This window comes from Cervus elaphus, chromosome 19, assembly GCF_910594005.1.
Source record: "Cervus elaphus chromosome 19, mCerEla1.1, whole genome shotgun sequence".
Lineage (NCBI taxonomy): Eukaryota > Metazoa > Chordata > Mammalia > Artiodactyla > Cervidae > Cervus > Cervus elaphus.
In genome coordinates this window covers 12,164,393-12,192,090 of record NC_057833.1, presented here as the reverse complement: position 1 = coordinate 12,192,090, position 27,698 = coordinate 12,164,393, and the positions used below count along the sequence as shown (strand labels likewise).

General features: G+C 36.0%; 1 protein-coding gene across 4 annotated transcripts in view; it reads right to left on the bottom strand.

The window, feature by feature from the left end:
* Positions 1-27,698, bottom strand: part of RSRC1 (arginine and serine rich coiled-coil 1) — a 403,298-nt gene that overhangs the window by 284,664 nt on the left and 90,936 nt on the right. For all 4 annotated transcript variants that reach the window (XM_043875500.1, XM_043875501.1, XM_043875502.1 and 1 more), the window contains exon 4: positions 21,354-21,527. In XM_043875500.1, the coding sequence (XP_043731435.1) occupies positions 21,354-21,527 (174 nt within the window). The remainder of the gene's footprint in view (positions 1-21,353; positions 21,528-27,698) is intronic.

Below are 27,698 nucleotides of genomic sequence, written 5' to 3'. Positions count from 1 at the left end.
TTCAATTCTTCTGTTTTTCCCCCTATCCTTTTTACTTCCTCATCCATGTTCTTCCAAATGGTCTAGGTATCAATGCTTCTAGAAAATCCAAAAATATTTCTCATTTTGGGTTGACTGTCCTGATATGCTGTCCTAGAATGGTGGACATCTCTCTGATACAGCATTCACATTACACTGTTATCATCAATTTGCACGTCTAACTTCCAAACTAGATTGAAGTTTCTTGAGACCAAAGACCATGTCATCCATTTTTGCAATATCCAGTGACTATAACAGTGCCAGACACATTTTAACAGCATCCAAAGTATCCACAACATAAAGCATTTATTTTTGCTACAGCCCTTGGGTCAGGTCCAAAAGTCATCATGATTTAATCTTGCCATACAGGAAAAATTACACTGATCACTATAGCCCCAGCCCTGCTATAGGTCGCTCTAGTTTTCAAATTCTAAGTAAAATGCCTAAAGAGGTGAAGATATAAAGGAACAGAAAATCTAATACTCCAGGCCAAAACTCTCCTGAGTTCTGCACGTACATATTCTCTGCGTGCCTACCTGTCCCCTTGAATGTTCCAAAGGCTTCACACACTCAATACATCCAAAGCAAACTTATGATCTTCTCCCTCATACCACTGTCTCTTCCAGTATAACCCATGATCAATAAAAATGTAACATCAACATTTCACTGAACAAACTGGAAGACCACTGATCGTCCTTAATATCTTCATCTCTTTTATCAAAATCTTTTCTCAAATCAAATCCATTATTAAATATATGAATATGTCTCAAATTCATCAACTTTTCTATCTCCAACAACAAATCCCTGGTCCAAATGACTATCACATCTCCCCTAGACGACTGTGCTACTTATCTCAGTTTTTTTGCATACACTCTTACCCTCTGCAATCTGTTTTCCACGATGCAGCTGGAGTGATCTTTTCAAAGCACTAATCTGATCACATTGTCCATCAGATTAAAACACTTCACAGGCATCCTGCTAATCTTGAGACAGAGACCAAAACCCTTAACCAGGTTTACAAGGCCCTGCAGCGTCCAGCTCCTATCTGCTTCCCTGGCCTCATCTCACACCCTGCTCTCTCGTCTACAGTCTAGTTACTACGACCATCTTTCAGTCCCTGGTCATATCGGCCTCCTTCCCATCCAGGGACACTTGCTAATGTTTCCTCTAACAATGATGTTCTATGGCCGTCCCTCAATGATTTCTATTCATCCTTATTTCTTCAGGAACGTCTACCTGACTCCCTCACCTCAATAATATGCCATTTAACACTACGCATCCCTTATACTTGACACTTATCATTGCCGAAAATTTGTATTTATTTATGTAATTCATGGCTGCTTTTTTTCCCAAACAGACCATAAACTCCATAGAGTCAGAACCATAACTGTTCACCGTGGGATCTCTAAGACCCTGCTCAAATAAACTGTTGATAAACAAGTAACAGAAGGGAGGGAGGGCATCTGTTAGGTGGACATACTACACTATACTCAGTCACCAGTATCCCTGCATATGGAAAAGATAAAGACTCCATATCAAAGTAGTTGATTTAATGAGAGAAGCCTGATAATTATTACTGTTGTTCAGTCATTAAGTTGTATCCGACTCTTTGTGATCCCATGAATTGCAGCACATCAGGTTTCCCGGTCCTTCACCACCTCCCGGAGTTTACTCAAACACATGTCCACTGAGTCGGTGATCACCCAGCCATCTCATCCTCTCTTGCCCCCTTCTCCTGCCCTCAGCCTTTCCAAGCATCAGGGTCTTTTCCAGTGAGTCGGCTCTTTGCATCAGGTGGCCAAAGTATTGGAGCTTCAGCATCAGTCCTTCCAATGAATATTCAGGGTTGATTTCCTTTAGGATTGACTGGTTTGATCCCCTTGGAGTCCAAGGGACTCTCAAGAGTGTTCTGCAGATCATTATAGTTAAGGGTATTCTAAGACACCCCTTCAATTTCAGAATATTATATTCTTCTTCATACAAAACTGGTCAGCTCAAGAGGGAGGGGACATATGTACACTTATGGCTGATTCACGCTGTTGTATGACAGAAACCAACACAACACTGTAAAGCAATTATCCTCCAATTAAAAACAAAATACTGGGTTAAAAAAAAAAACTTTCAGAAGGAAAGACTTCAGAAACCATTTGCTCTATTACTCTCATTTTAAAGCTAAAGAATATAAACCCAGACATGTTAAGTGACCAGCACAAAGTCATATGCAACTCAGTAGAAATGAACCAGTGCTAGAACTCACATATATTGGTCTAATGTATCTACTAATATGCCATCTACCTTGGTAACACATATAATCTCACACAGTCTTATTAGAGAATTCCTCCTAATGTTTAAAAAAGAAATATCAATTGTATTATCTCTTTCAGAATAAGAGGGAATATTTTTTATTGAATTATAAGGCAAGTTCAGTTTAGTTCAGCCATTCAGTCATGTCTGACTCTTTACAACCCCCTGGACCCCAAGCACACCAGGCTTCCCTGTCCATCACCAACTCCCAGAGCTTGCTCAAACTCATGTCCATCAAGGTGGTGATGCCATCCAAGCATCTCATCCTCTGTCATCCCCTTCTACTCCTACCTTCAATCTTTCCCAGCATCAGGGTCTTTTCTGAATGAGTCAACTCTTTGCATCAGAATATAAAGTCAGCGTACATGTGTGCACACACACATACACACACGTTATCCATCAATGTTACATATACATATATTTCTACATATTAGAAATGAACAATTAGAAATTGAAATTTTAAAAACAGTATCATTTAAAATAGATCACCCAGGGCTTCCCTGGTGGCTCAGTGGTAATGAATCTGACTGCCAATGCAGGAGTTGCTGCTGCTGCTAAGTCGCTCAGTTGTGTCCAACTCTATGCAACCTCATAGACGGCAGCCCACCAGCCTCCCCCATCCCTGGGATTCTCCAGGCAAGAACACTGGAGTGGGTTGCCATTTCCTTCTCCAATGCAGGAAAGTGAAAAGCGAAAGTGAAGTCGCTCAGTCGTGTCCGACTCCTAGCGACCCCGTGGACTGCAGCCTACCAGGCTCCTCCATCCATGGGATTCTCCAGGAAAGAGTACTGGAGTGGGGTGCCATCGCCTTCTGCCAATGCAGGAGACAAGGGTTCAATTCCTGCTCAGCGAGGATCCCACATTCTGCAAAGCAACTAAGCCCATGTGCCACCACTACTGAGCCTGTACTCTAGAGCCCAAAGCTACAACTACTGTGCCCACGTGCTGTAACACTGAAGCCTGCAGGCCCTAGAGTCTGTACTCCGCAACAAGAGAAGCCTCAGCAATGAGAAGCCCATGCACTGCAACTAGCCGCAACTAGAGAAAAGCCCATGCGGCAATGAAGACCCAGAACAGCCAAAAATAAATAATCACTAAATGAATAAATTGAAAAAAAAAAACAGATCACCCCAAAGTGAGATACTTAGGTGTAAACCTAAGAAAACATGTACAGAATATATATGCTAAAAACTAAACAGGTTAATAGGAAAAATCAAACCATGTTCATATCAATTCTCTCCAGACTGACCTATAAATTTAACATAAATCCAATCAAAATTTTTTTTTTACTTACAGACAAACTTACACTAACATTTATTTGGAAAATCAAAGGGAACTAGGAAAACTAAAACAACTTAAACAATAAAATTAGAGAAACCACAGCAATTGATTTTAATGACTTACTATAAAGTTGTAGTAAACAAGACAGCGTGATACTAGCAAAGGAATAAATAAAACACTGAAATAGAATACAGAACACAGAAACAGACTCAGACAAATATGACCAATTGATTTCTGACAAAAGTCCAAAGGCAATTCAATAAACTGCAGTCTTTTAAATATATTGTGTTGGAAAAACTGAATATTTAAACATCTATATACAACAAACAAAAACGTCAACATAAGCCCCACAACTTATACAAAAAAGAGAACATATTCAAAAAAAAAAAAAAGCTTCAGAATACATTATAGCCCTAATGTAAAATGTAAAACTATGAAACTTATTGAAAAAAAGGCAGGGGAAAATCTTCACGGCCCAAGGTTGGCCAAAGAATTCTTAGATGTGCCACCAAAAGCACAGCAAATTAAAGATATAACCCATAAACTGGATTCTGTTTTTTTTTCCATTTATTTTTATTAGTTGGAGGCTAACTACTTTACAATATTGTAGAGGTTTTTGCCATACGTGGACATGAATCAGCCATGGATTTACATGTGTTCCCCATCCTGATCCCCTCTCCCACCTCCCTCTCCACCCAATCCCTCTGGATCTTCCCAGTGCACCAGCCCCAAGCACTTGTCTCATGTACCCAACCTGGGCTGGGGATCTGTTTCACCCTTGATAGTATACTTGTTTTAATGCTGTTCTCTCTGAACATCCCACCCTCGCCTGCTCCCACAGAGTCCAAAAGTCTGTTCTGTATTTCTGTGTCTCTTTTTCTGTTTTGCATATAGGGTTATCATTACCATCTTTTTAAATTCCATATATATGCATTAGTATACTGTATTGGTCTTTATTTTTCTGGCTTACTTCACTCTGTATAATGGGCTCCAGTTTCATCCATCTCATTAGAACTGGTTCAAATGAATTCTTTTTAATGGCTGAGTAATATTCCATAGTGTATAGGTACCACAGCTTCTTTATCCATTCGTCTGCTGATGGGCATCTAGGTTGCTTCCATGTCCTGGCTATTATAAACAGTGCTGCGATGAACATTGGGGTGCACGTGTCTCTTTCAGATCTGGTTTCCTCGGTGTGTACGCCCAGAAGTGGGATTGCTGGGTCATATGGCAGTTCTATTTCAAGTTTTTTAAGGAATCTCCACATTGTTCTCCATAGTGGCTGTACTAGTTTGCATTCCCACCAACAGTGTAGGAGGGTTCCCTTTTCTCCACACCCTCTCCAGCATTTACTGCTTGTAGACTTTTGGATAGCAGCCATTCTGACTGGTGTGTAATGGTACCTCATTGAGGTTTTGATTTGCATTTCTCTGATAATGAGTGATGTTGAGCATCTTTTCATGTGTTTATTAGCCATCTGTATGTCTTCTATGGAGAAATGTCTGTTTAGTTCTTTGGCCCATTTTTTGATTGGGTCATTTATTTTTCTGGAATTGAGCTGCAGGAGTTGCTTGTTTATTTTTGAGATTAATCCTTTGTCTGTTTCTTCATTTGCTATTATTTTCTCCCATTCTGGAGGCTGTCTTTTCACCTCGCGTATAGTTTCCTTTCTTGTGCAAAAGCTTTTAAGTTTCATTAGGTCCCATTTGTTTATTTTTGCTTTTATTTCCAATATTCTGGGAGGTGGGTCATAGAGGATCTTGCTGTGATTTATGTTGGAGAGTGTTTTGCCTATGTTCTCCTCTAGGAGTTTTATAGTTTCTGGTCTTACATTTAGATCTTTAATCCATTTTGAGTTTATTTTTGTGTATGGTGTTAGAAAGTGTTCTAGTTTCATTCTTTTACAAGCAGTTGACCAGTTTTCCCAGCACCACTTGTTAAAGAGGTTGTCTTTTTTCCATTGTATATTCTTGCCTCCTTTGTCGAAGATAAGGTGTCCATAGGTACGTGGATTTATCTCTGGGCTTTCTATTTTGTTCCATTGATCTGTATTTCTGTCTTTGTGCCAGTAACGTACTGTCTTGATGACTGTGGCTTTATAGTAGAGCCTGAAGTCAGGCAGGTTGATTCTTCCAGTTCCATTCTTCTTTCTCAAGATTGCTTTGGCTATTTGAGGGTTTTTGTATTTCCATACAAATTGTGAAATTATTTGTTCTAGTTCTGTGAAGAATACCATTGATAGCTTGATAGGGACTGCATTGAATCTATAGATTGCTTTGGGTAGTATAGTTATTTTGACAATATTGATTCTTCCAATTCATGAACACGGTATGTTTCTCCATCTATTTGTGTCCTCTTTGATTTCTTTCATCAGTGTCTTATAGTTTTCTATATATAGGTCTTTCGTTTCTTTAGGTAGATATACTCCTAAGTATTTTATTCTTTTTGTTGCAATAGTGAATGGTATTGTTTCCTTAACTTCTCTGTTTTCTCATTGTTAGTGTATAGGAATGCAAGGGATTTCTGTGTGTTAATTTTATATCCTGCAACATTACTGTATTCATTGATTAGCTCTAGTAATTTTCTGGTAGAGTCTTTAGGGTTTTCTATGTAGAGGATCATGTCATCTGCAAACAGTGAGAGTTTCACTTCTTCTTTTCCTATCTGGATTCCTTTTATTTCTTTTTCTGCTCTGATTGCTGTGGCCAACACTTTCAAAACTATGTTGAATAGTAGTGGTAGGAGTGGGCACCCTTGTCTTGTTCCTGATTTTAGGGGAAATGCTTTCAATTTTTCACCATTGAGGATAATGTTTGCTGTGGGTTTGTCATATATAGCTTTTATTATGTTGAGGTACGTTCCTTCTATTTCTGCTTTCTGGAGAGTTTTAATCATAAATGAGTGTTGAATTTTGTCAAAGGCTTTTTCTCCATCTATTGAGATAATCATATGCTTTTTATCTTTCAATTTGTTAATGTGGTATATTACATTGATTGATTTGTGGATATTAAAGTATCCTTCCATTCCTGGGATAAAGCCCACATGGTCATGATGTATGATCTTTTTGATGTGTTGTTGGATTCTGTTTGCTAGAATTTTGTTAAGGATTTTTGCATTTATGTTCATCAGTAATATTGGCCTGTACTTTTCTTTTTTTGTGGCATCTTTGTCCGGTTTTGGTATTAGGGTGATAGGGGGAAGTTCGCCTTCTTCTGCAATTTTCTGGAAGAGTTTGAGTAAGATAGGTGTTAGCTCTTCTCTAAATTTTTGGTAGAATTCAGCTGTGAAGTCATCTGGTCCTGGGCTTTTGTTTGCTGGAAGATTTCTGATTACAGTTTCGATTTCCGTGCTTGTGATGGGTCTGTTAAGATCTTCTATTTCTTCCCGGTTCAGTTTTGGAAAGTTATACTTTTCTAAGAATTTGTCCATTTCTTCCAAGTTGCCCATTTTATTGGCATAGAGCTGCTGGTAGTAGTCTGTTATGATCCTTTGTATTTCAGAGTTGTCTGTTGTGATCTCTCCATTTTCATTTCTAATTTTGTTGATTTGGTTCTTCTCCCTTTGTTTCTTAATGAGTCTCGCTAATGGTCTGTCCATTTTGTTTATCTTTTCAAAAAACCAGCTTTTAGCTTTGTTGATTTTTGCTGTGGTCTCTTTTGTTTCTTTTACATTTATTTCTGCCCTGATTTTTAAGATTTCTTTCCTTCTACTAACCCTGGGGTTCTTCATTTCTTCCTTCTCTAGTTGCTTTAGGTGTAGAGCTAGGTTATTTATTTGACTTTTTTCTTGTTTCTTGAGGTAAGCCTGTATTGCTATGAACCTTCCCCTTAGCACTGCTTTTACAGTGTCCCATAGGTTTTGGGTTGTCGTGTTTTCATTTTCATTCATCAAAATGAAAACTTTTTGCTCTGCAAAAAACATCATCAAGAAAATGAAAATACAAGTCACAGACTGGAAAAGAAAAATTCACCACACATATACTAGACAAAGGGCTTGTATTCAAAATATATAAAAACCTCTTATAATTTAATAATAAAGAATAAAAATTTTAAAATGATCTGCAGAAATACCTCACAAAAGAAATACAAATGACCAATAAACACATCAAAAGATGTTCAACATCACATTTTCAAGTCACAGAGTCACCAAAGGATTTGTTTGCAAAATATATAAAGACCTCTCAAACTCGCCAGTAAGAAAAAACAAATTTTAAAATACGTGAAAGAGATGAACAGACATATGGATTGAAAATAAGTACATGAAAAGGTACTCGTTGTTATTAGCATTAGGGAAATTCAAATTAAAACCATGATGAGATAATGAATGGCTGAAATAAATGATAAGAGTTAAAATGTCAAGTGCTGCTGAGGATTTAGAACAGTTGCAACTACTGAAGCCCCCATGCTCTACAGCAAGGACGCCACGACAGTGAAATAGGCCTGTGTACCACAACTAGAGGGCAGCCCCCGCTTGCTAGAACTACAGAAAAATCCATGCAGCAAAGAAGATCCAGCACAGTCAAAAATAAATAAATAAAATTATTTTTAAAAAAGAGTTTTTTTTTTTTTTAAGAAGAATTAATGACATGGTAAAGCAATTATCCTCCAAATTAAAAAAATTTTTTAATTACATTACAGCATACTAACACATATATATGGAATTTAGAAAGATGGTAACGACAACCCTTTATGCAAAACAGAAAAAGAGACACAGAAGTACAGAACAGACTTTTGAACTCTGTGGGAGAAGGTGAGGGTGGGATGTTTCAAAAGAACAGCATGTATACTATCTATGGTGAAACAGATCACCAGCCCAGGTGGGATGCATGAGACAAGTGCTCGGGCCTGGTGCACTGGGAAGACCCAGAGGAATCGGGTGGAGAGGGCGGTGGGAGGGGGGATCGGGATGGGGAATACGTGTAAATCTATGGCTGATTCATATCAATGTATGACAAAACCCACTGAAATGTTGTGAAGTAATTAGCCTCCAACTAATGAAAAAAAAAAAAAAGAATTAATGAAAACAAATACACACCCAATACAGAGAATCAACAAAACTAATAAAATTGATAAATTCTCAACAAGATTAAGAAAAAAAATGGAAATACAAACAATTGATATCAGGATGGGAAAAGGATTACTACACAATTAATAATATATACAGATAACCTCCAGAGATAAAGATTTTTATGTCAAAAATATTGAAGACTTAGAGGGATTGAACAAATTCGTAGAAAAAAAAATTTTTTAACTTACCAAAACTGACACAAAAAGAAACAGAGATCTGATTAGTCCTATAACTATTAAAGAAATTAAACCTATAAAATAATCTTTTAGGTCAAGGTGCTTCACTTATGAATTGTTACTTTTCTGCAATATAGAAAAAAGAGTATATTCTTTGACTCAACTAATAAGTGGATAATAATTTGTGGTATATCCATAAAACAAAATACTACTCAGCAATATAAAGGAACAAACTGATACATGAACAGCCTAAATATACCTCAAAAGCATTATACTAAGTGAAAGAATCAGATACAAAAGACTATACTTACTTAGTAAGACCCCGCACAGTCAAATAAGTAAAAATTTAAAAGAATTTCTAAAGGCTATATACTGTACAACTCCATTTATGTGATATTGAAAAAAGGTAAAACTTTTCAGTTTGACAAGGATTGGCAGAAGTGGGTTAAGAATACTGCACACAGAGAATGAGGAAATTTTTTAAGGTGATGGAAATACTGTATATTTTGATTGTGATGAGAGTTACAGGACTATATAGTTTGTCAAAGCTCATAAAACTACATGTCTAAGAATCTTATTGCATGTAAATCATATCTCAGTAAATATATATGACTTTAAGAAAAACCTGATATAGAAATAAAAGTATATGAAAATCTCCAGAAACAGTATCAATGGTAAACATTTAAAGCAGACATTGCTTTGATAGTTTCAGAAGTAGACATCCTGTGATAAAATATCACTGTAACTCCTCTGAGCTTAGGTCAAGTCATGAAAATTTTTCAAATTAACTTTGCAGCAGCAAATTTACTGGACCTAACACTACTGAATGATAGATAAAATCTAAACATTTTCAATTAGAGCAAATAATCTAATAGCTACCTATCAGTTCAAGCAATTGTGTATGTATTTATATAAAAGCACTATTATTACTTGTCTAGACAGCTTTGAAAGATGAAAATATATTTTTTCCTCTCTTATTTTTCACCCTTTTTTGTGGATTTTGGTTGGATTTAATTTCTAAGTAATCACAACAATGGAGAAGGAAACGGCCAACCCACTCCAGTATTCTTAGCATGCTACAGTCCATGGGGTGGCAAAGAGTCACCCAATTTAGTGACTAAACAACAAATGGTCACAATATAAGTTTTGCCTCTCACTTATTCCAAATCTATCACTTTTCAAAATCTGACACCTACCAGTTTCTTTTTCTAATGTAGAATGCCCTCCTTTATCTTTCTCAAGAAAAAGCAGCTCAGACTGCAACATGACAACCAAATTAATTTTCAAGGTCTACTTCCAGGTGGCCTGTCGCAGGCTGGCATATTGACAGGGGCCAAAGGCTGCCATTCCAAAACCTCCTCTTGGAGTTCAGAAAGAATTAAAACAGCAGCACTCATTGTTGTATTTTCCTAACTGCACCTGCTGTGTTAGTGATCATCATATACATACTAGTATTTATAAAGTGTCTATACCCACAAGATCCAACCTCTGAGGCTCATCACAATTATCCTGTAGTTACACACTATCTCAGAATCCAAGGACCATATCCTGAGCACTAAATGCAAAGTATTAACCCCAAAACACCATCTGTAGTGTTTTTTTTATTATATACTTCCAGTGCCTTGAAATCTAAGATAGGTTAAACATGGATGGAATGCATACAACTTACTCTGCTTCAGTGGAAAATTGTACCCCATAACTACATTTATCCAAAGAGATTATTCCTATATCACCTGTCTACACATACTCTATTTACCAGGATATTAAAAACATTTAAACCAACCATCTTAAAACTGACCTAGAGATGACATTGAAATATAAAAAACTCTTCATGTAGAAATCTATTTCCCAATCTTTGCTGTATAACCAAAGGAGGTTAAACTTCTGCTTCTCTGCTTATGCTGACCAAGATTTAATGGTATGACAGTCACACAGTATTATGGTGTATTCCAACCTGTTCTATTTTGAAGATTCCATTCCAATGATTGCTAGACTGGGAAGAAAGCCTATGAGAAATGGATAAACTAGATCTTTTTTTAAAAAAAATATTGAACAGATTGCTTCTATTCAGATTAGCATCATTCATATCTGAGATACCCAAGGTGCTTTACAATGAGGTATAAATTAGAACTATAATGAGTAATTATAAGCAACAGCTTGGCTTTTAGGGGAACTGCCTGTTTACTTAGAAAGAAAAGACTTGGCTGGCAGTCCAAGTTTATTCCCTCTACGTCCCTCTAACAATAGTGTATAATATTTAGCTTACAAAGCCATACATAACTAGCTAAAGGCAAACACTAAGGCCTTCAGTAAAAGTCCCCTATGGAATGGTATATTTAACTCTAGTAGTTTGCCCTGTAACCATGTACTAAATCAGCAGAGTAGGTGATACCAATTAAGATCCTGAAATAAATTAGACTAGGTAAGAAGACTCATCAATGAGGACTGGAATTTTAATCAGTACTTAAAATATAAATCCTAGAAGTGACATTCAGTTTTTTTAATGACTGATGCTAAATGATATTGATTGCAGCATGATTGATAACAAAGTACAGAAAAGGACAGAGGAAGTTTGGCAGACTTCTTTAAAAATGTAGTCGAGAGGCTTTGATGGAAGTCACATATGTTTATGTGTGTGCACATGCATACTTAAACCAGGCATGGAGCGGTAGGGGACAAACTTGGTTATTTTCCTTATAACAAAAATTCAATTTTATCATTTTTAGACACTTAAAAGCTAGATTTTATAACCCAGAAACAACTTCTAAAACTATTTATTTATACATTCTACAAATATTTCAGTACTTGTTATAATCCAAGTAAATATAAATACAATCGATAAGATATATGTAATCTGCTAATTAGAAAATTTTATAGTTACAGAGTTCTTTGTTCAGATTAGGTATAGATACTGTGGGTGCTAACTGCATATCTATTTAGCACCTCATGAGAGGCAAGAAATACTTTATAAAAGATGTGATCTCTAAAATGAGACAAAAAGATCATTGGAACGGACAATATTAAAGAAAGAGTTTTTAAGGCTAAGGGAATATTTCTTTAAAAAGACACAAAGGTAAGAAAAAAGAATGATAGTTGAAAAACTGGTAATCACAGGAATCAATACTTAAATTCATATTATTAATAAAAAACAAAATAATTATGATTTATTAAAACCCCAATGCATAAATAGTCTCTTACACACCACGCTTCTAATATTCACAGCTTTTCAACTATCGTTATCCCAGTTTTGGGCTTCCCAGGTATGCAGTGGTAAAGAATCTGCTTGCCAATGCAGGAGTTGCAGGTTCGATCCCTGGGTTGGGACGATCCCCTGGAGAAGGGAATGGCAACACACTCCAGTATTCTTGCCTGAGAAATCCCATGGACAGAGGAACCTGGCGGGCTACAGTCCGTGGGGTCGCAAAGAGTCGGACACGACTGAGCACAGCACAGCACAGTCGTTCTACAGAGGAAATTTAAAAGTTTAAGAGGATAACTTGTCTTGTTAGGAAAAAAGATTATGATTTGAGATGACCAAAAAAGATGACTGGGTGTTCTCTCGAGGGTGCCTTTTCAAGTTACCTCCACCTTTCTAGGTCCCATATCCAAAGTATTTTTAAATGCCACAAATTCTAGATAGTTGATAACAATGCAAATTACTGTTTTCCAAAGATATTCAAATGATTTGTCCGTGGAGTTACGACTGTTTTCCCTCCCCATGTGGGAAAGTGCAGTTTTGAATCAACCAAGCAAGTTCATGTCAGGTACTCCTGGTGGCTTACATACAAGCTTGTTCTCTGGATTTTCCTTTGAGCTCTTTATAACAACTTTCTGGGTTCCCTTATTAGCTAATGAGTTAAAAAAACAGCTTTGGAATGGGTTTATGTATATGTTTATGAATCATGATATAAACTTAAAAAAAAATCCTTTAATAGATCCAAAGAAAAATAAGTCAGAATTTGAAGGTTTGTGTGGATTCTACATAGTTGCAAAGACAAAGTTCCTTCCATCAAACACAACTCACTACTTTTAATCTTGAATGTTAAAGATTTTTGTAATACCTCTTGTAAAGGGTCTCACCAAATTTTTATACTCCATGTGATAAAACCTATTAAAAAGTCCAGCTTGAGCCTACTTTCACTCTTACCAATTCTTCACATAATTATAATTCCTCAGCTTCTAATGGAATGAAAAAGGAAAATAAAAGTATCTCCTCTCATTCCAAGGCTTTTCACAGCTAAACAACCACAAAAAACAAAGACTGAGCTTATAATTCATGCTATTTAATGCTCTACCAGGCATAATTCATGTCAAATTCCATTGGGCAAACTCTGGGATAATGAAAGTGTACTAATATGATGAAAAAGAGAAAGGTGGTGACCTGGGGGAGAACTTATGAAGCCAATGTCTCCTGCTCTTGTTGATTATTCTTTTTGTTATGATGGATTTCCTTTCTCGATCTCACTTTTTTAAAAAATTAGACTGTTCCTGTTGAACAAAACTATTCAATAATACCTGGTGACAAATATTCAAACCCACATAATGGAAGTTAGGTGGTAAATTTCACTGTCATATAAAATACTCCTAACAACATAATAAGCCACTGTTATGGCATTCATTCAGTTCATAAGCAAACTGTAAAAGCTTTAAAAAGGAAGAAAAATCCAGCACATGCACTTTCAAGATGTATTTGTTTATCTGTTTAACAAAACTGACAGTACGAAGCTTCTTTTGCATGTTACAATGACATGTGTTAAAGGTATATTTCCTTCGAACCATTTACCCTTCGCCACTGGTGAAAGGCAACAAGATCTCTTTACAAAGTCTCGTCTTTTTCAATAAATTTTGCATGAAAACATGTTATCCTGGCACAAAGTTGCCTGCTGTCACATCCGAAGTGTGATAAATGTTTAATGAAAACAACACCACGCGGCTTGGTGTCAGACAACAGCTATCACACAGCCCTGCTTTGATCCAAACAGACACTTAAAAGGAGTTCTAAGCACACTCTGCACCACAGAACTCTATAACCTATATGCAAATAGGGGCAAATTAGCATAAATGACTTCCTGCTGCATAAAGAAATAAGAGGTAAAGAAAAATATGACAGCCTCTAAGAGTATGTAACTGCTGTCAAACTCAAGTCCAGCATTCCCAAACCACTTCCAACATCTTCTGCCAAGCACTAGGTAGGAAAAACCTCATCAACAGGAATTTAATACATGCAATTCTACAACTGAAGATAGGAACATTGCTAAGTTCAAAGCCATATCTTTATACATAGAGTATGACTACTACATGATACTAAACTTTTTAAAACTAATTCTAATACTTTTTAATTATTAATATCCACATTTTATAGAAGAATAAATTAAAGTTCACAGAAAATAACTTGTCTTGTAAAGGAAAAAATGTGGAAGATTTTAAATGAGCATTAATTCTAATTTCTGCAACTTAACTTTCCCAGAATCTAAACCCTTTAGCATACTTTTTTTTTTTTTTTAAGATGTACTATTCATAAAGGCTGGGTTTCCTTTATGGCTCAGCTGGTAAAGAATCCGCCTGCAATGCAAGAGATCTGGGTTCAATCCCTGGGTTGGGAAGATCTCCTGGAGAAGGGGAAGGATACCCACTCCAGTATTCTTCCCTGGAGAATTCCATGGACTGTATAGTCCATGGGGTCGCAAAGAGTCAATGTGATTGAGCGACTTTCACTTTCATTCATAATGGCTACATGTTCAAAATATAGCAATTCCCATGAACAAAAAGTATATGTTGTCTCTGTTGATACACTTTCTGTGTTTTTATTATACAAAAATATACCTAAAATAATTTTAATATAAGCAATATAACTTCTAATTACATTGCAGAGTCAACTCTTCCATGGAAGATTTTACATATAGGGAACTATAAGCCATGGGCTATAACCAAAGCTTAATTTCACTGCTATCCCTGTGACTTCCAGATAAATTTTCAAAGAGACTTAAAGAAGACAATTGATTTAGTGGGAGTCACATTTAAGAAATTCTATTTAAACACGTCCATCTCACATTACCCACCCAAAAGCACTGCTGCAGTGCATTCTGTATACACAGAGGGAAAGTCTTACCTCTCTTAAAAGTAGAAAGCTTCAGAAAGTTATGCAAAGGAAAAAGTTATCAACTCAAGTGTTTGGGCAAACTATTGCAGAAGTTCTTGATGGGCACATTTCTGAGAAGAGCATTTACCTACTGAAAAGCTAATGAGGGAATAGTAAAAGTGAAAAGCTTTCACAGTAGTGTCTCATAAAGGGAAATGCATTAGGTTCCTGATGTATCCTAAAGTTACTCAGATTAAGAAAGCATTTTACTAGGCAATAAATGCTTTAAACCAAATTTTCTCAGCTGGTGATTTAAAATCATGATTGAAAATAAATTAAAATCAATCATTCAAAATCTACTTTTAAGGATGGCACTATGATTTAAAATCAATAGTAGTATGTCACTGGAAGTATTGACATTTATTAACAAATAATTTTCAAAGAAATCTATAAAGATATTTTATAGTAGTTGACTATACTTTTATGACTTCCCTGATGGCTCAGATGGTAAAGAATCCACCTGCAATGCAGAAGACCTGGTTCGATCCCTGGGATGGGAAGATCCCCGGGAGGAGGGCATAACAACCCACTCCAGTATTCTTGACTGGAGAATCCCCATGGACAGAGGAGCCTGGCAGACTGCAGTCCATGGGGTTGCAAAGAGTCAGACAGGACTGAACAACTAAGCACATACTTTTTGGAGGTTGAGTAAAACGCTTCTAGAAAAGTCTCAGTAAGATACTAATCCACAGAAGACTTAAATGGGATATACAATGTTCACATCATCAAACCAAGTTATAACTATAATATGCCATGGAAAGTTTCATATTTCTAATTTTTGACTCTCAATAAGAGTTTGCTTAACAAAATGGCATTGCCAGGTGTTCAATTTCAATTTAATAACTCTATTATTACTAAATTTGTTTTCATGTTGCAAAGACATGTCCTCATAAAAAAATATAATTATCTAATGATACAATAAGTATTTGTTCTAAAATTTGGGGGGGAAACGAATATAAACAAATAAAATCTGCATCAATATTTTTAAAATTAAATATTCCTAGAAACCAAGTTTTATAAATATAAAACATTAAAAATTAAAGTCATGAAACCTTCTTGATAAAATCTAAGACAAGGCTTGGTTAGTGTCTTTCCTGTATTAATTTTTCACTCACTGTTGTAAAGAAAGGTACCTTTTAATCCCTACAAACACCTGATATCCTCCTAGTTTATATTAGGTCTCCATTCTTCAGCAAATTAATAAAACAAACAGATCAATTTATGATGTTATAAGATAAATCCTAATAAAAACCATTCAAATGCCCCAGAAATTTCTAGAACTTGTACTCAACTAGCTGCTATTTTTAAAAGGTTTTTCAGAATTGTCCTATTACTTTTCCAATTTATAAAATACTCCTTTACCCATTATTGTACTTATTCTCCTTGCTTTCTACTTCATAAATGTATGCTTTATGTCCTATCAATATTTGTAAATATTTGTATTTTCAAACTGGTTTGATGAAGACAAAAATTGTCATACATAAAGAAGTAGACTCACATGAGCTGTTGTTTTCTCTTATACGAGGAAGCATGTAGGTTATTTAGTACAAGCTAAAATCCTGGTTGCTGAGTTATACAATCACGATGAGCTGATACATAAGTCCTAATTCAATCATTTGTGAATCTTTTTTCTTTTCTCTCCACCTACACGCATTCCTTAAATCAAATTTCAAAGATCCAATGAAACCATCACAAAAATACATTTCATTAAGTCCTAGAAATTTTTGTGGTTTTATTAATATAATGAAAAATAATTTCAAATAAACAGATGAGATGCTAATGTGGGAAAGTACAGAAGAAAGGCAGAAAAGGAATTAATCTTTTACTAATAACAGATATCCGACCTAATCATCTAAAAATAAGGCACAGAAGATTCTTTCAGTTTTCTTTAGCTACTTCCTAGGATTTAAGTAACAGCATATCACTTGAACTCAAACACTACAGATCATCATCAATAACTATGGATTGTGTGTTATTAAGAGTCAGGATGCTATTGTTAGTGAATGTGAATTAGAAGCCTAACTCTGCCATTTATTTAAAAGTCTTATGATCACAAGTCTTCATCTGTATAAATGGGATAATAAAAGCACGTATTTCATTAGGTCAGTATGAAAATTAAATGAGATACTATACATCTAGCAAAATTTCTGAAACTTAGAAAATATACTTAAAATGTTAGATGCTTATTATAATATCCACAGTAAGTAAAGCATTTTGTTCATGTAGACCTCATCATAAAATTACTTGATATTTCACTGGCTTATCACTGCCTATAGAATTAACTCTAATATCTTTAATATAACATATAAACTGAAAGTGAAAGCTGCACAGTCGTGTCCAGCTTTTTGTGACCCCATGGACTATAGCCTACTAGATTCCTCTGTCCATGGAATTCTCCAGGGAAAGATACTGGATTGGGTAGCCTTTCCCTTCTCCATGGGATCTTCCCAACCCAGGGATCAAGCCCAGGTCTCCCACACTGCAGGTGGACTCTACCATCTGAGCCTCCAGGGAAGCCCAAGAACATTGGAGTTGGTAGCCTATCCCTTCTCCAGGGGATCTTCCCGACCCAGGTATCAAACCAGGGTCTCCTAGTTGCAGGTGGATGCTTTACTAGCTGAGCTACCAGAGGAGCGCCACAACATATAAGGAGTTCTGATAAACACCTCTCATCATTATTACTCTTCTATAAACCAACCCCATTAGACTTCAGTTCCTCAGGTATGCCATACCCACTTTGCCTTCCTCCAAGTATCAATATTTCCACATGAAGTTCATTTTGCATACAACATTCTATCCCATCCTCTCCTTCCTTCACTGTATAAAAATCACATCTTCAAGAGCCCACCCCTAACATGCTGACTAATCTAGGTTGATTAGTTTAATGTTCACGAAAATACCTTGCAACTAGAATATGTCAAGACTGAAGATGAAACCCAATGTGCTGAGACTGGCCTGTTGGAAAAATAAAAAGGGTCTAGGACTGCTTACCTCCAAACTGTTGATTATATTAGCAATAAATATACTTATTGTTTAAGCCAGAGGTTGACAAACTACAGCCCTTGGGCAAATCTAGCCAGCTGCCTATTTTAAAAAAATAAAGTTTTATTGGAATTTAGCCATGCCATAAATTTAGTATTATCTATGGCTGCTTTCATGCTAAAAGGGCAGAGTTTAGTAGTTGCAACAGAGACATAAGGCCCAGGAAGCCTAAGTTATTTACTATCTAGCTCTTCAAAAAAGCTTCCTGCCTTTGGTTTAAGCTACATTTAGTTAGGTTTTGTTACTCGTAGTCAGAAGATTCCTAACCCGTAGGAGTTACCCGTTTCCTTTTGAAACATTCATCTGATTTCACTGCAATAATTTATCTATCTTCCTTTCTATATATGCTTATTTTGCCACCTGCATGAAATCTTTCAGTAGGATTGCAGCCATTATGTACCGATTACTTAACATACACATGACAAATAGAATGCATTCAAATATTGTTGACAGAACAAGTGAACAAATGAATGCGTGAGCATATCTGATCAATAACCAATAAATTTTTATTAACAACTATGTACATCCAGCCTGGATGGCATCACCGACTCGATGGGCATGAGCTTGAGTAAATTCCGGGAGTTGGTGATGGACAGGGAGGCCTGGCGTGCTGAGATTCATGGGGTCACAAAGAGTCGGACACGACTAAGTGACTGAAGTGAACTGAACTGATGTACATTAGGTATTCTGAGTGAGAGAAAAGAGCATATGACAGCATGCTCTGCCCTAAATGGCTTAAAAATCCGGTTTACAGACTTCCCTGGTGGCCCAGCGGTTCAGACTCTGAACTTCTAATGCAGGGGGCGTGAGTTCAATCCCTACTCAGAGAACTAAGATCCCACACACAGCACACTGCAGCCAAAACACTAATAAAATAAAATGAAATTGTCTATTTAAAAGAGAAAGAAAAATCAGGTTTAGGAAATAAACATGAAAGCTGTGGGAAAAAATATTTAAGTTATTTCTGAAGCAAAACAGGGGGCATCTGTCATATGTAAGTACTACCATATTGAATGTATATATCAATGATAGCCCCACTAAATCCTGATTTTAGATCATACCGAAGGGTATGAATTTGTGTGTACTTAGAACTAACTAGAAGGAACGGCACACTGACATAACACCACCCTGTCCTATGGTCCACTAAAACCATGAATATGACTGAATCAGGCTATTCACTGCTTTCTGGCATCCATACTCAGGGCCCTTCAACTGACACCTCATGTTTTGACCCTGTTCATTACCTTTGTTCAGAGAAGGCAATGGCACCCCACTCCAGTACTCTTGCCTGGAAAATCCCATGGATTGAGGAGCCTGGTAGGCTGCAGTCCATGAGGTCGCTAAGAGTCGGACACAACTGAGCGACTTCACTTTCACTTTTCACTTTCACGCACTAGAGAAGGAAATGGCAACCCACTCCAGTGTTCTTGCCTAGAGAATCCCAGGGATGGGGGAGCCTGGTGGGCTGCCATCTATGGGGTCGCACAGAGTCGGACATGACTGAAGTGACTTAGCAGCATTACCTTTGTTGAGATTTAAGAAATAATGACAAATATGATATTATTATCTTATAAACCTGTCATCCAGGAATGAGTCCTTTGAACACAATAAGCTCTGAGTGATCAAATAATCTAACTGTAGAGCTGGCCCAGACCTTCAAGATTACTGTCACCATATAAGACCCTTTCCTGAAACTATGCAACCTCCTTATTTATTCATGCTCTTGTTTTCTCTTACCTTTAAAATGCCCCATATAATACTTTATGTAATATCAACTTTATTCTAAAAGTGTAAAAGTTGGTGAAGTAGAAAGCAAAGATTTAATGACCAGTAAAAATCATAGTCACATCACATAGTCACATAATATTTAAAGCATAAACCCAAAGGAGGAGGGAAAAAAAGGAACAAGGAGCAAAGCATTTCCTTGACTGACAAAATTTATTTGTCCTCTTAGTCTGTATTTTCCAATCTTAGAAACTTACTCTACATGCTCTCTTCCAATCTATTATTCTTCTGACTTTTACCCCTTATCAATATATTCCCCCCATATCCTCTCTGATCCTCATTTCATTCTAACTCTGGCTAAGTCAGCCTCCCTATCTTTAAAGCCAGATATCCAATCCTATCTCCTCTAATATTCAACAATCCTTAAAACTAGAAGAGACAGAACTCAGGATTTTCCAGGGCAGTGACTGCTCAATGTACATTAATGGCTGCAGGGTGACCAGGGAAAAGAAAGTCACATAATAATGTAACACATTCCCAAAATCCACTACAAATGGATCATTTCAAAGAATACATAAAAGCCAATAATCCAGGCAGTTTTATATAGTATCACTGTAAATCTGGATAAAAATAAGCATACAGACAACTGTGAAAAAGAAAGGGATGGGAAGAGTTCCATATTCTTCAATAAACTTAACTCTTTATAGAATCAAGATCTCAAGGAACCACATGGAAGATCTTGGTAAGCTTTTCAATTTAACACTGAGAAGGGACACACTAAAAGACAAAATCCGTGTCTGAAGTGCTGAAGTGAACACACATAGGGTGCTGAAAGAATGACAAAAGAGGACAAATTCTAAGATGCTCTACTTCACAGAATAAAAGACCCCAATGTCACTTTGGAAAAACAAATAAGCAGCTGTAATTTAAACTAATAAAGATTTTGTTTCATTTTAACATCTTCTAATTAAATAAACAATTTTGAGTGGACTTCAACATCCAAACATCCAAAATTGGAACAACTCTTTTAATGATAACAATTCCAGAAAAAATAAACTCTGGGTCTCATGTTCACATACACTCATCTAACAATCACATATATTTTTATATTAAGGAAGTCCTCATTCTACATTGAAAGAAGTCTTAACCAATAGTAAATCATGTGGTTCCCTCCCTTATCTTTTTTCTTTTTCTCTGAGTTTTAATAAGCTAATATACATCTTCAATCATAAGTAATCTTCAAATTTTAAGTATCATATTCATGATGAGGAAAATGGAACTTTCTTAACAAATTATGTAAATTTTCCTTTACTGACATAAGTTTTGACAGTACAATTTATTTCTAAGATTTATTGTATAAATATTAAATGAAAACAGGAATAGAAAGGAAGTACAGTAAAAATTTGAGATACGTATTTTGACATCTTTTCTTCTTTCTCCCTTATAGTCTCCCCTTTTTTCCATCTAAGAAGCACATCGGAAGATGAAAATACAGTTTTTTTTTTTGTTTGTTTGTTTTTTTTTCTTTTTTTTGAAAATACAGTTTTATTGCTGGTATGTAATCAATGAGTCACCACTGCTTTAGATTCACTTCAACTTACCCACGTTTGATGTTGTGTAACTCCTTGTCCTTGCCTTTATCCTTTTCCTTTTCTCTTTTCTCCTTATCTCTGCCTTTACGTCGTTCTCTATCCCGAGATCGACTACGTGTTCTTCTGTGGCTGGACCTTTCACTGCTTCGACTGTGGGAACGTGGCCGAGGTCTTGATCGGGACCTACAGTAAGTAGATTTCATTAAATACATTGAGAATATAATTTGTATTATGAAATAAAAATTTTTTAATTGTCTGAAAGAAAAGGATTTAGTTTTAATTAAGGATTCAGTTAACTGTGTGAAATGAGCATCTAAAGATGATTCTTTATGAATAAGTACTCTGCTAAGTGATATGTGAGGGAAACACAGGGTGCCAACTTTACAAAAATATAAGATTTAGTCAAAGAGTGTTTGTTCAGGTGTTCACGGGTTCCTGGTGGCATAATGGATATGAATCTGCCCTCCAACACAGGGGTATGGGTTTGACCCCTGGTCCAGGAAGACCCCACAAGCCTCGGGGCAACTAAGACTGTGCAATACAACTACTGAGCCCGCACTGTTAAGTCCATGGGCCGCAACTACTGAGCCTGCCCACCTAGAGCCCATGCTCTGCAACAAAAGAAGCCACTGCAATGAGAAGTCTGTGTACCACAACTAGATAGCAGCCTCGGCTCTCTGCAACTAAAGAAACGCCCACACACAACAATGAAGACCCAGTGCAGCCAGTAAATAAATAAATAGAAAAAAAAAAAAGTGTGCCAGCCTTGTAGCACTACAACCAGCTTTTAAAAAAGTGTTTAGTGAAAAAAGTTTTAAAGTTCAAATCAAGTCTTCAATGCTGAAATCTCTTCAAGATAAAATAACAAATCTAAATGGATCTATTCTAATCCCCAAGAATTAGGATCTTCCCCATCCCTACAAACTCTGCTTCTATTAATATATTGATTCAACATAATTTCCTGTATTAGTTACATTAAAACTATTCTTCTACATAACCCAGCTTATCTTTGCATTAAATGAAGGACAGTATTACATCGGATATATTATGTGCCTTTAAAAAGTAAATATTTTTAAATCCTGCCCTACAGTACCGACAAAAAAGTCTCTAACAGATTGATGATCGATCCTACAGAAACTATAAAAACTGTCTGAAGTCACTGAATAGTGAGTGAAAGAAGGCACTGACCTATAAAAGGAAAAAATCTTACTATTTAAAGATGTTGCTGATTTATTTAACGTAATTTCAAGCAATTCGGTTATGGACCAAAAAGAACGAGCAATGACAACACTTGGAAACAAGAAACAACAACAAAAAAGATTGTTATTTTATGAGTTTCTTTTCTGAGGACAAGCCTAAGTCTGTGCCATGCCGGACAGCTAAAACTCCAACAGAGAACCTTAAGATTTATGGTCTAAAAAACTAGAACAAAGACTCAGGGAAATCATGGGAAAAGAGTCAGGGGGGAGAGAGCCAAAAATTGTAGCTGTAAATGCTATTCAGACCTCTGGCTGAATCTTAGATCATGCAGGAGGGGCAGACTCCAAACAGCTAAGGAAGAAAGAACTGAACTAAATATTTAACTGCCCCTAGAGAGACTAACGACTGAACTGAACTGAACTGAGAGAGACTAATTCAACTAATACATATTAATGAGTTCATTTAATTTTCTGCTTTAAAAAAAGGTAAACAGAAAAGGTCATATTCTTCAGAGGAATATAACAGAGTCCATAATATTCAAAACATGACATTCATCATGTCCATGATAAAATTCAAAATTACTAGATATACAATGAACATGAGAAATTTAACAAGAGATACCAACCCTGGGATGAGTCAGATGTTGAATTACCAGGCAAGGATTTTAAAGTAGTAGGTATAACTATGTTTGTCCTGAATATAAAGCTAAGAAATTTTAGAAGAAAAACAAGAAAGAAAAAACATTCTGTAACGGAAACAATACAATATATGAAATTAACATTATACTAACAGAGGCCAGAAGCAGATGGGTAGCAACAGAAGGGGAAAGCTCTGTGTACTTGAAGATAAATAAACTGAAATTGTCCAATTTGAAGAACTAAGAGGAAAAATGATGGTTAAATGAAAAGAAAAACACATCTTCTGTAATCTCTGTGACAATATTCAAATATCTAACATGTTTATTTAAACTCAGAAGTAGAGTAGAGAAAATAATGAGATAGAAATCAATGTTTTTTTTTTTAAGTGGTAGTCAAAATTCCCCAGATTTAGTGAATAAAAAATTTACAGGGATTTCCCTGGTGGTTCAGTGGTTGAGAATCCACCCCTGCAATGCAGAGGGTGTGGGTTCAATCCCTGATTAGAGAACTGAGATCCCACAGGCCTTGGAGCAACTGAGTCCTTGTATCACAACTAAAGAGCCCATGTGCCACAATGAAAGATTTTGTGTGATGCAACGAAGACCCTGCCTGCCACAACTAAGATGCAGCCAAACAAGTAAGTATTTTTTTAACTTACAGTCAAGAACTGTAATGAACTCCAGAATAAATGTGAAGACCATGACTAGTAATACCATAGTCAAGCTCATGAAAACTAAAGATAAAGCAAAATCTTGAAAGTATTTAGAGAAAAGTTGACACATTACATACAAGAGAACAATAACATGAATTACCACTGGCTTCTCACAGAAACAATGAAGATCAGAAGACAGTGGAACAAAATTCTTAACATGGTGAAAGGGGAGGGGGAAACCAAACTGGAATTTTATACCCAGCAAAAATATCCCTCAAAAAATAAAAGTAAATCAAAGGCATTTTTGAGATAAAGGAAAAGTAAATCATAATCATTAACAGTTAATAATGTAATTACAGTCTGTATTCAAGTGAATTCTTCAGGCTAAACAGAATGATAAATGGTGGAAACTTGGACCTTTAGAAAGGAAATAAAGGCCACTAGAAATGGTAAATCCAGGGGTAAATATTAAAAAGTACTTCCCTTAATTTAGTTAAAATACATATATATTTAAAAGTAAAAATTCTAAAGTAAAAATTATTTTTAGTAAAATAATTTAAAGTAAAAATTACAGTGTTTTACTATAGGGTTTATAATTAAAGTAGATATAATGCATGTAATCTCTAAAGAATAAATAATGGGGCAGGTAAATGAACATATACAGTTAGAAAGTTTTTACATTTCAATGAACAGTGAAATATTAACTCTAAGTACACTGAAATGGTAAGGGTATATATGTAATCCTTACATTGACCACTTACAGGAGAAAAAAAAAGGAGGAGGAAGAGGAACAAAATACAAAAGTAAAGCTAAAAACCCAAACAATGAACTAAAAGAGATTTCTTTAAAAATATTCATTAACCCAAAAGGAGGCTGAAAAGGCTCACATGCCTTTCCATAAGACTTTCAAGATTAAGCAATCCTGGCCAAGAAACAAAAACAGAGTTGTTCCATTCTCCAATAGATTCTGATGAAAACAAGTAATAAATCAAGTATAATGCCAAGATGAGACACTGGAGAAGAATCAAACTGGGTCTATATGAAATCACATAAGAGATGGCACAGATATTTATGCTGTGTCAAAGTCACTTACATCCTATCACTCTGAAAGTGTCACTACTATCTGGACAGTCGGATGAGTTTTATTGGGAAAATGATTTTTCTCTTGTTTCTATAGTTTTGCACTAGCAGGTTGGTTTGGTAATAAATACATGAGACCTTTTGCTTGAGAGGGGAAAAAAAGCCAGAGTTTGTCCAAATAAATAAATTAAAAAATTTTTTTTATTTTATATGAGAGAATAGTTGATTAACAATGTTGTGTTAGTTTCAGATGTACAGCAAAGTGATTCAGTTATACATATACATGTATCTTTTTTTTTTTAATGTTTTTCCCATTGAGGTTATCACAGAGTATTGTGTAGAGTTGCCTGTGCTATACAGTAAGTCCTTGATGATTAAGATATGCACTAAATATAGATAAATCATGTAAACACAAAACAGCTGGAATGAATACAATAATATCAAAAAACTAAACTATCACCCTAGACACTGCCAAATTCTGGTTTCCCAAGAATATCAACAGATTTGGTAAATCCCTAGATACACTAATCAAACAAATAAGAAATAAGAAAACACAAATCATCAAAGAGATTTAAAAAAAAAGATTGTGGATAAGGAGATCACAGGAACTAGTCTTGGGTACTTAGGACATATATAGGGCTTGAAGAAAACTATATGAGTTTTACTGGTAGTAAGTTCTGTCCTTTTTCATCCCTAACTGGTTCATTCAGTGAGTAAAGAGCAATACTGCATCATGAGATCACAAACTCTTTTTAAAAAGTGATTTTGACAAGTGACAATATTTATTGCCAGGTTTCCCTGGTGGCTCAGTGGTAAAGAATCCGTCTGCCAATGCAAGAGATGCAGATTCAGTCCCCGGGTTGGGAAGATCTTCTGAAGAAGGAAATGGCACTCCTCTCCAGTATTCCAGCCTGGGAAATCTCACGGACAGAGGAGCCTGGAGGGCTATAGTCCATGGGGTCACAAAAGAGTCAGACCCAACTTAGCAACTAAACAACAAACAACAAAACAAAACAATATTTATTGCTAGGAATGTCAATATGGGTTCATTATCCTAATTTACAAACTGTAAATTGGCATGATTTTCTCTTTGACTACTTCTCTTAATTTTGACCCACTCATCTTCCATATAAAATTTTAATTTAGCAACAATCTAACTCCAATACTTTGGCCACCTGAGGCGAAGAACTGACTTATTTGCAAAGACCCTGATGCTAGGAAAGATCGAAGCCAGGAGGAGAAGGGGTCAACAGAGGATGAGATGGTTGGATGGCATCACTGACCCGATGGACATGAGTTTGAGTAAGCTCCAGGAGTTGGTGATGGACAGGGAGGCCTGGTGTGCTGTAGTCCATGGTGTCACAAAGAGTTGGACACAACTGAGTGACTGAACTGAACTGAACTGCCCTACAGACACTTATGTATTCATTTCTAGTTAAATCTTTTATTATATGTGGGTATATAAAAATTTTAACTGATAATTCTACATTCTTTGAATAATATTCAGTCAGACTTTAAAGTTTTTGAATGAAAAGAAAGCAATAATAATAAAAAAGGGGGGAACCTTTTTTGTGATAACCATGGCCACTACATATACAGTACACACACACACACACACACACACACACACACAGTATATTATCTTAATTAGGTTTTACATTATAATTCTGGCAATTAGTTTTCACTGAACTAGTTAAAATATAGAATAGCAAAAGAGAAATGAGTTAAACATTAGCTTAAACTCTTAACAACAAATCCCTAAGAGTTTCTCTTTTTTTAAATAAAACTTTTAAGTTCATTTCTAAATGACAGTCCACTTGGACTGCAAGGAAAGTGCAATCCCCTTGGACCCTGAGATACAGCCAATCCTAAAGGAAATCAACCCTGAATATTCATTGGAAGTACTGATGCTGAAGCTGAGGCTCTAATTCTTTGTCCACCTGATGCAAAGAGCCAACTCACTGGAAAGATTCTGATGCTGGGAAAGATGGAAGGCAGGAGGAGAAGGGGACAGTAGAGGATGAGACAGTTGGATGGCATCACCAACTCAATGGACATGAGTTTTAGCAAGGTCCGGGAGTTGGTGAAGGACAGGGAAGTCTGGTGTGCTGCAGTTGATGGAGTCGCAAAGAGTCAGACATGACTGAGCAACTAAACAACAACAACAACTAAGAAAAACACACTACTGGACAAAATGCAGACTCATTTGTGGACTATAGATAAGGCAGACATTGGTGAAATCATGTATTTATGGTATCTTAAAAACTAAATGTATATGCTCTTAATATATCCAAAGCCAAAGAAGTATTAAATCTAAACAAAATAAATTCTCATATAATGCTGTCCTCAAGTTATTTCCTCTCCGGACATCTGTTTCCTCACCTATAAAATGCTGATAATATCTACCATTCAGTATTATTATAAGGATTAAATAGTAGTACCAGCTGAATCATGAGATAGCAGACAGATGATTTGGGAGTAGGCAGGCACTGAGAAAAAAGTAACTGTGGTATGTGCTAATCCAAATGAATGAGTAAAATCTGAGTCAGAACATATGAAATGTTTCCCTCATACCACAGCTAATCCAGTACAGAGAAGTGTTATGCTTCTGACAGACTTTTAAAATGTTAACTCTGACTAAGGATTACAGTTTCAATATATTTCTCTTATATAGGAAAGTAAATAACAATAATCTTGATTAAAGATTATTGTCTTCTCCACAGGAAACCTTAGCAACCAAATACATGATATTCGCCAGTTTTCTATAACAGGAAAATCGTATCA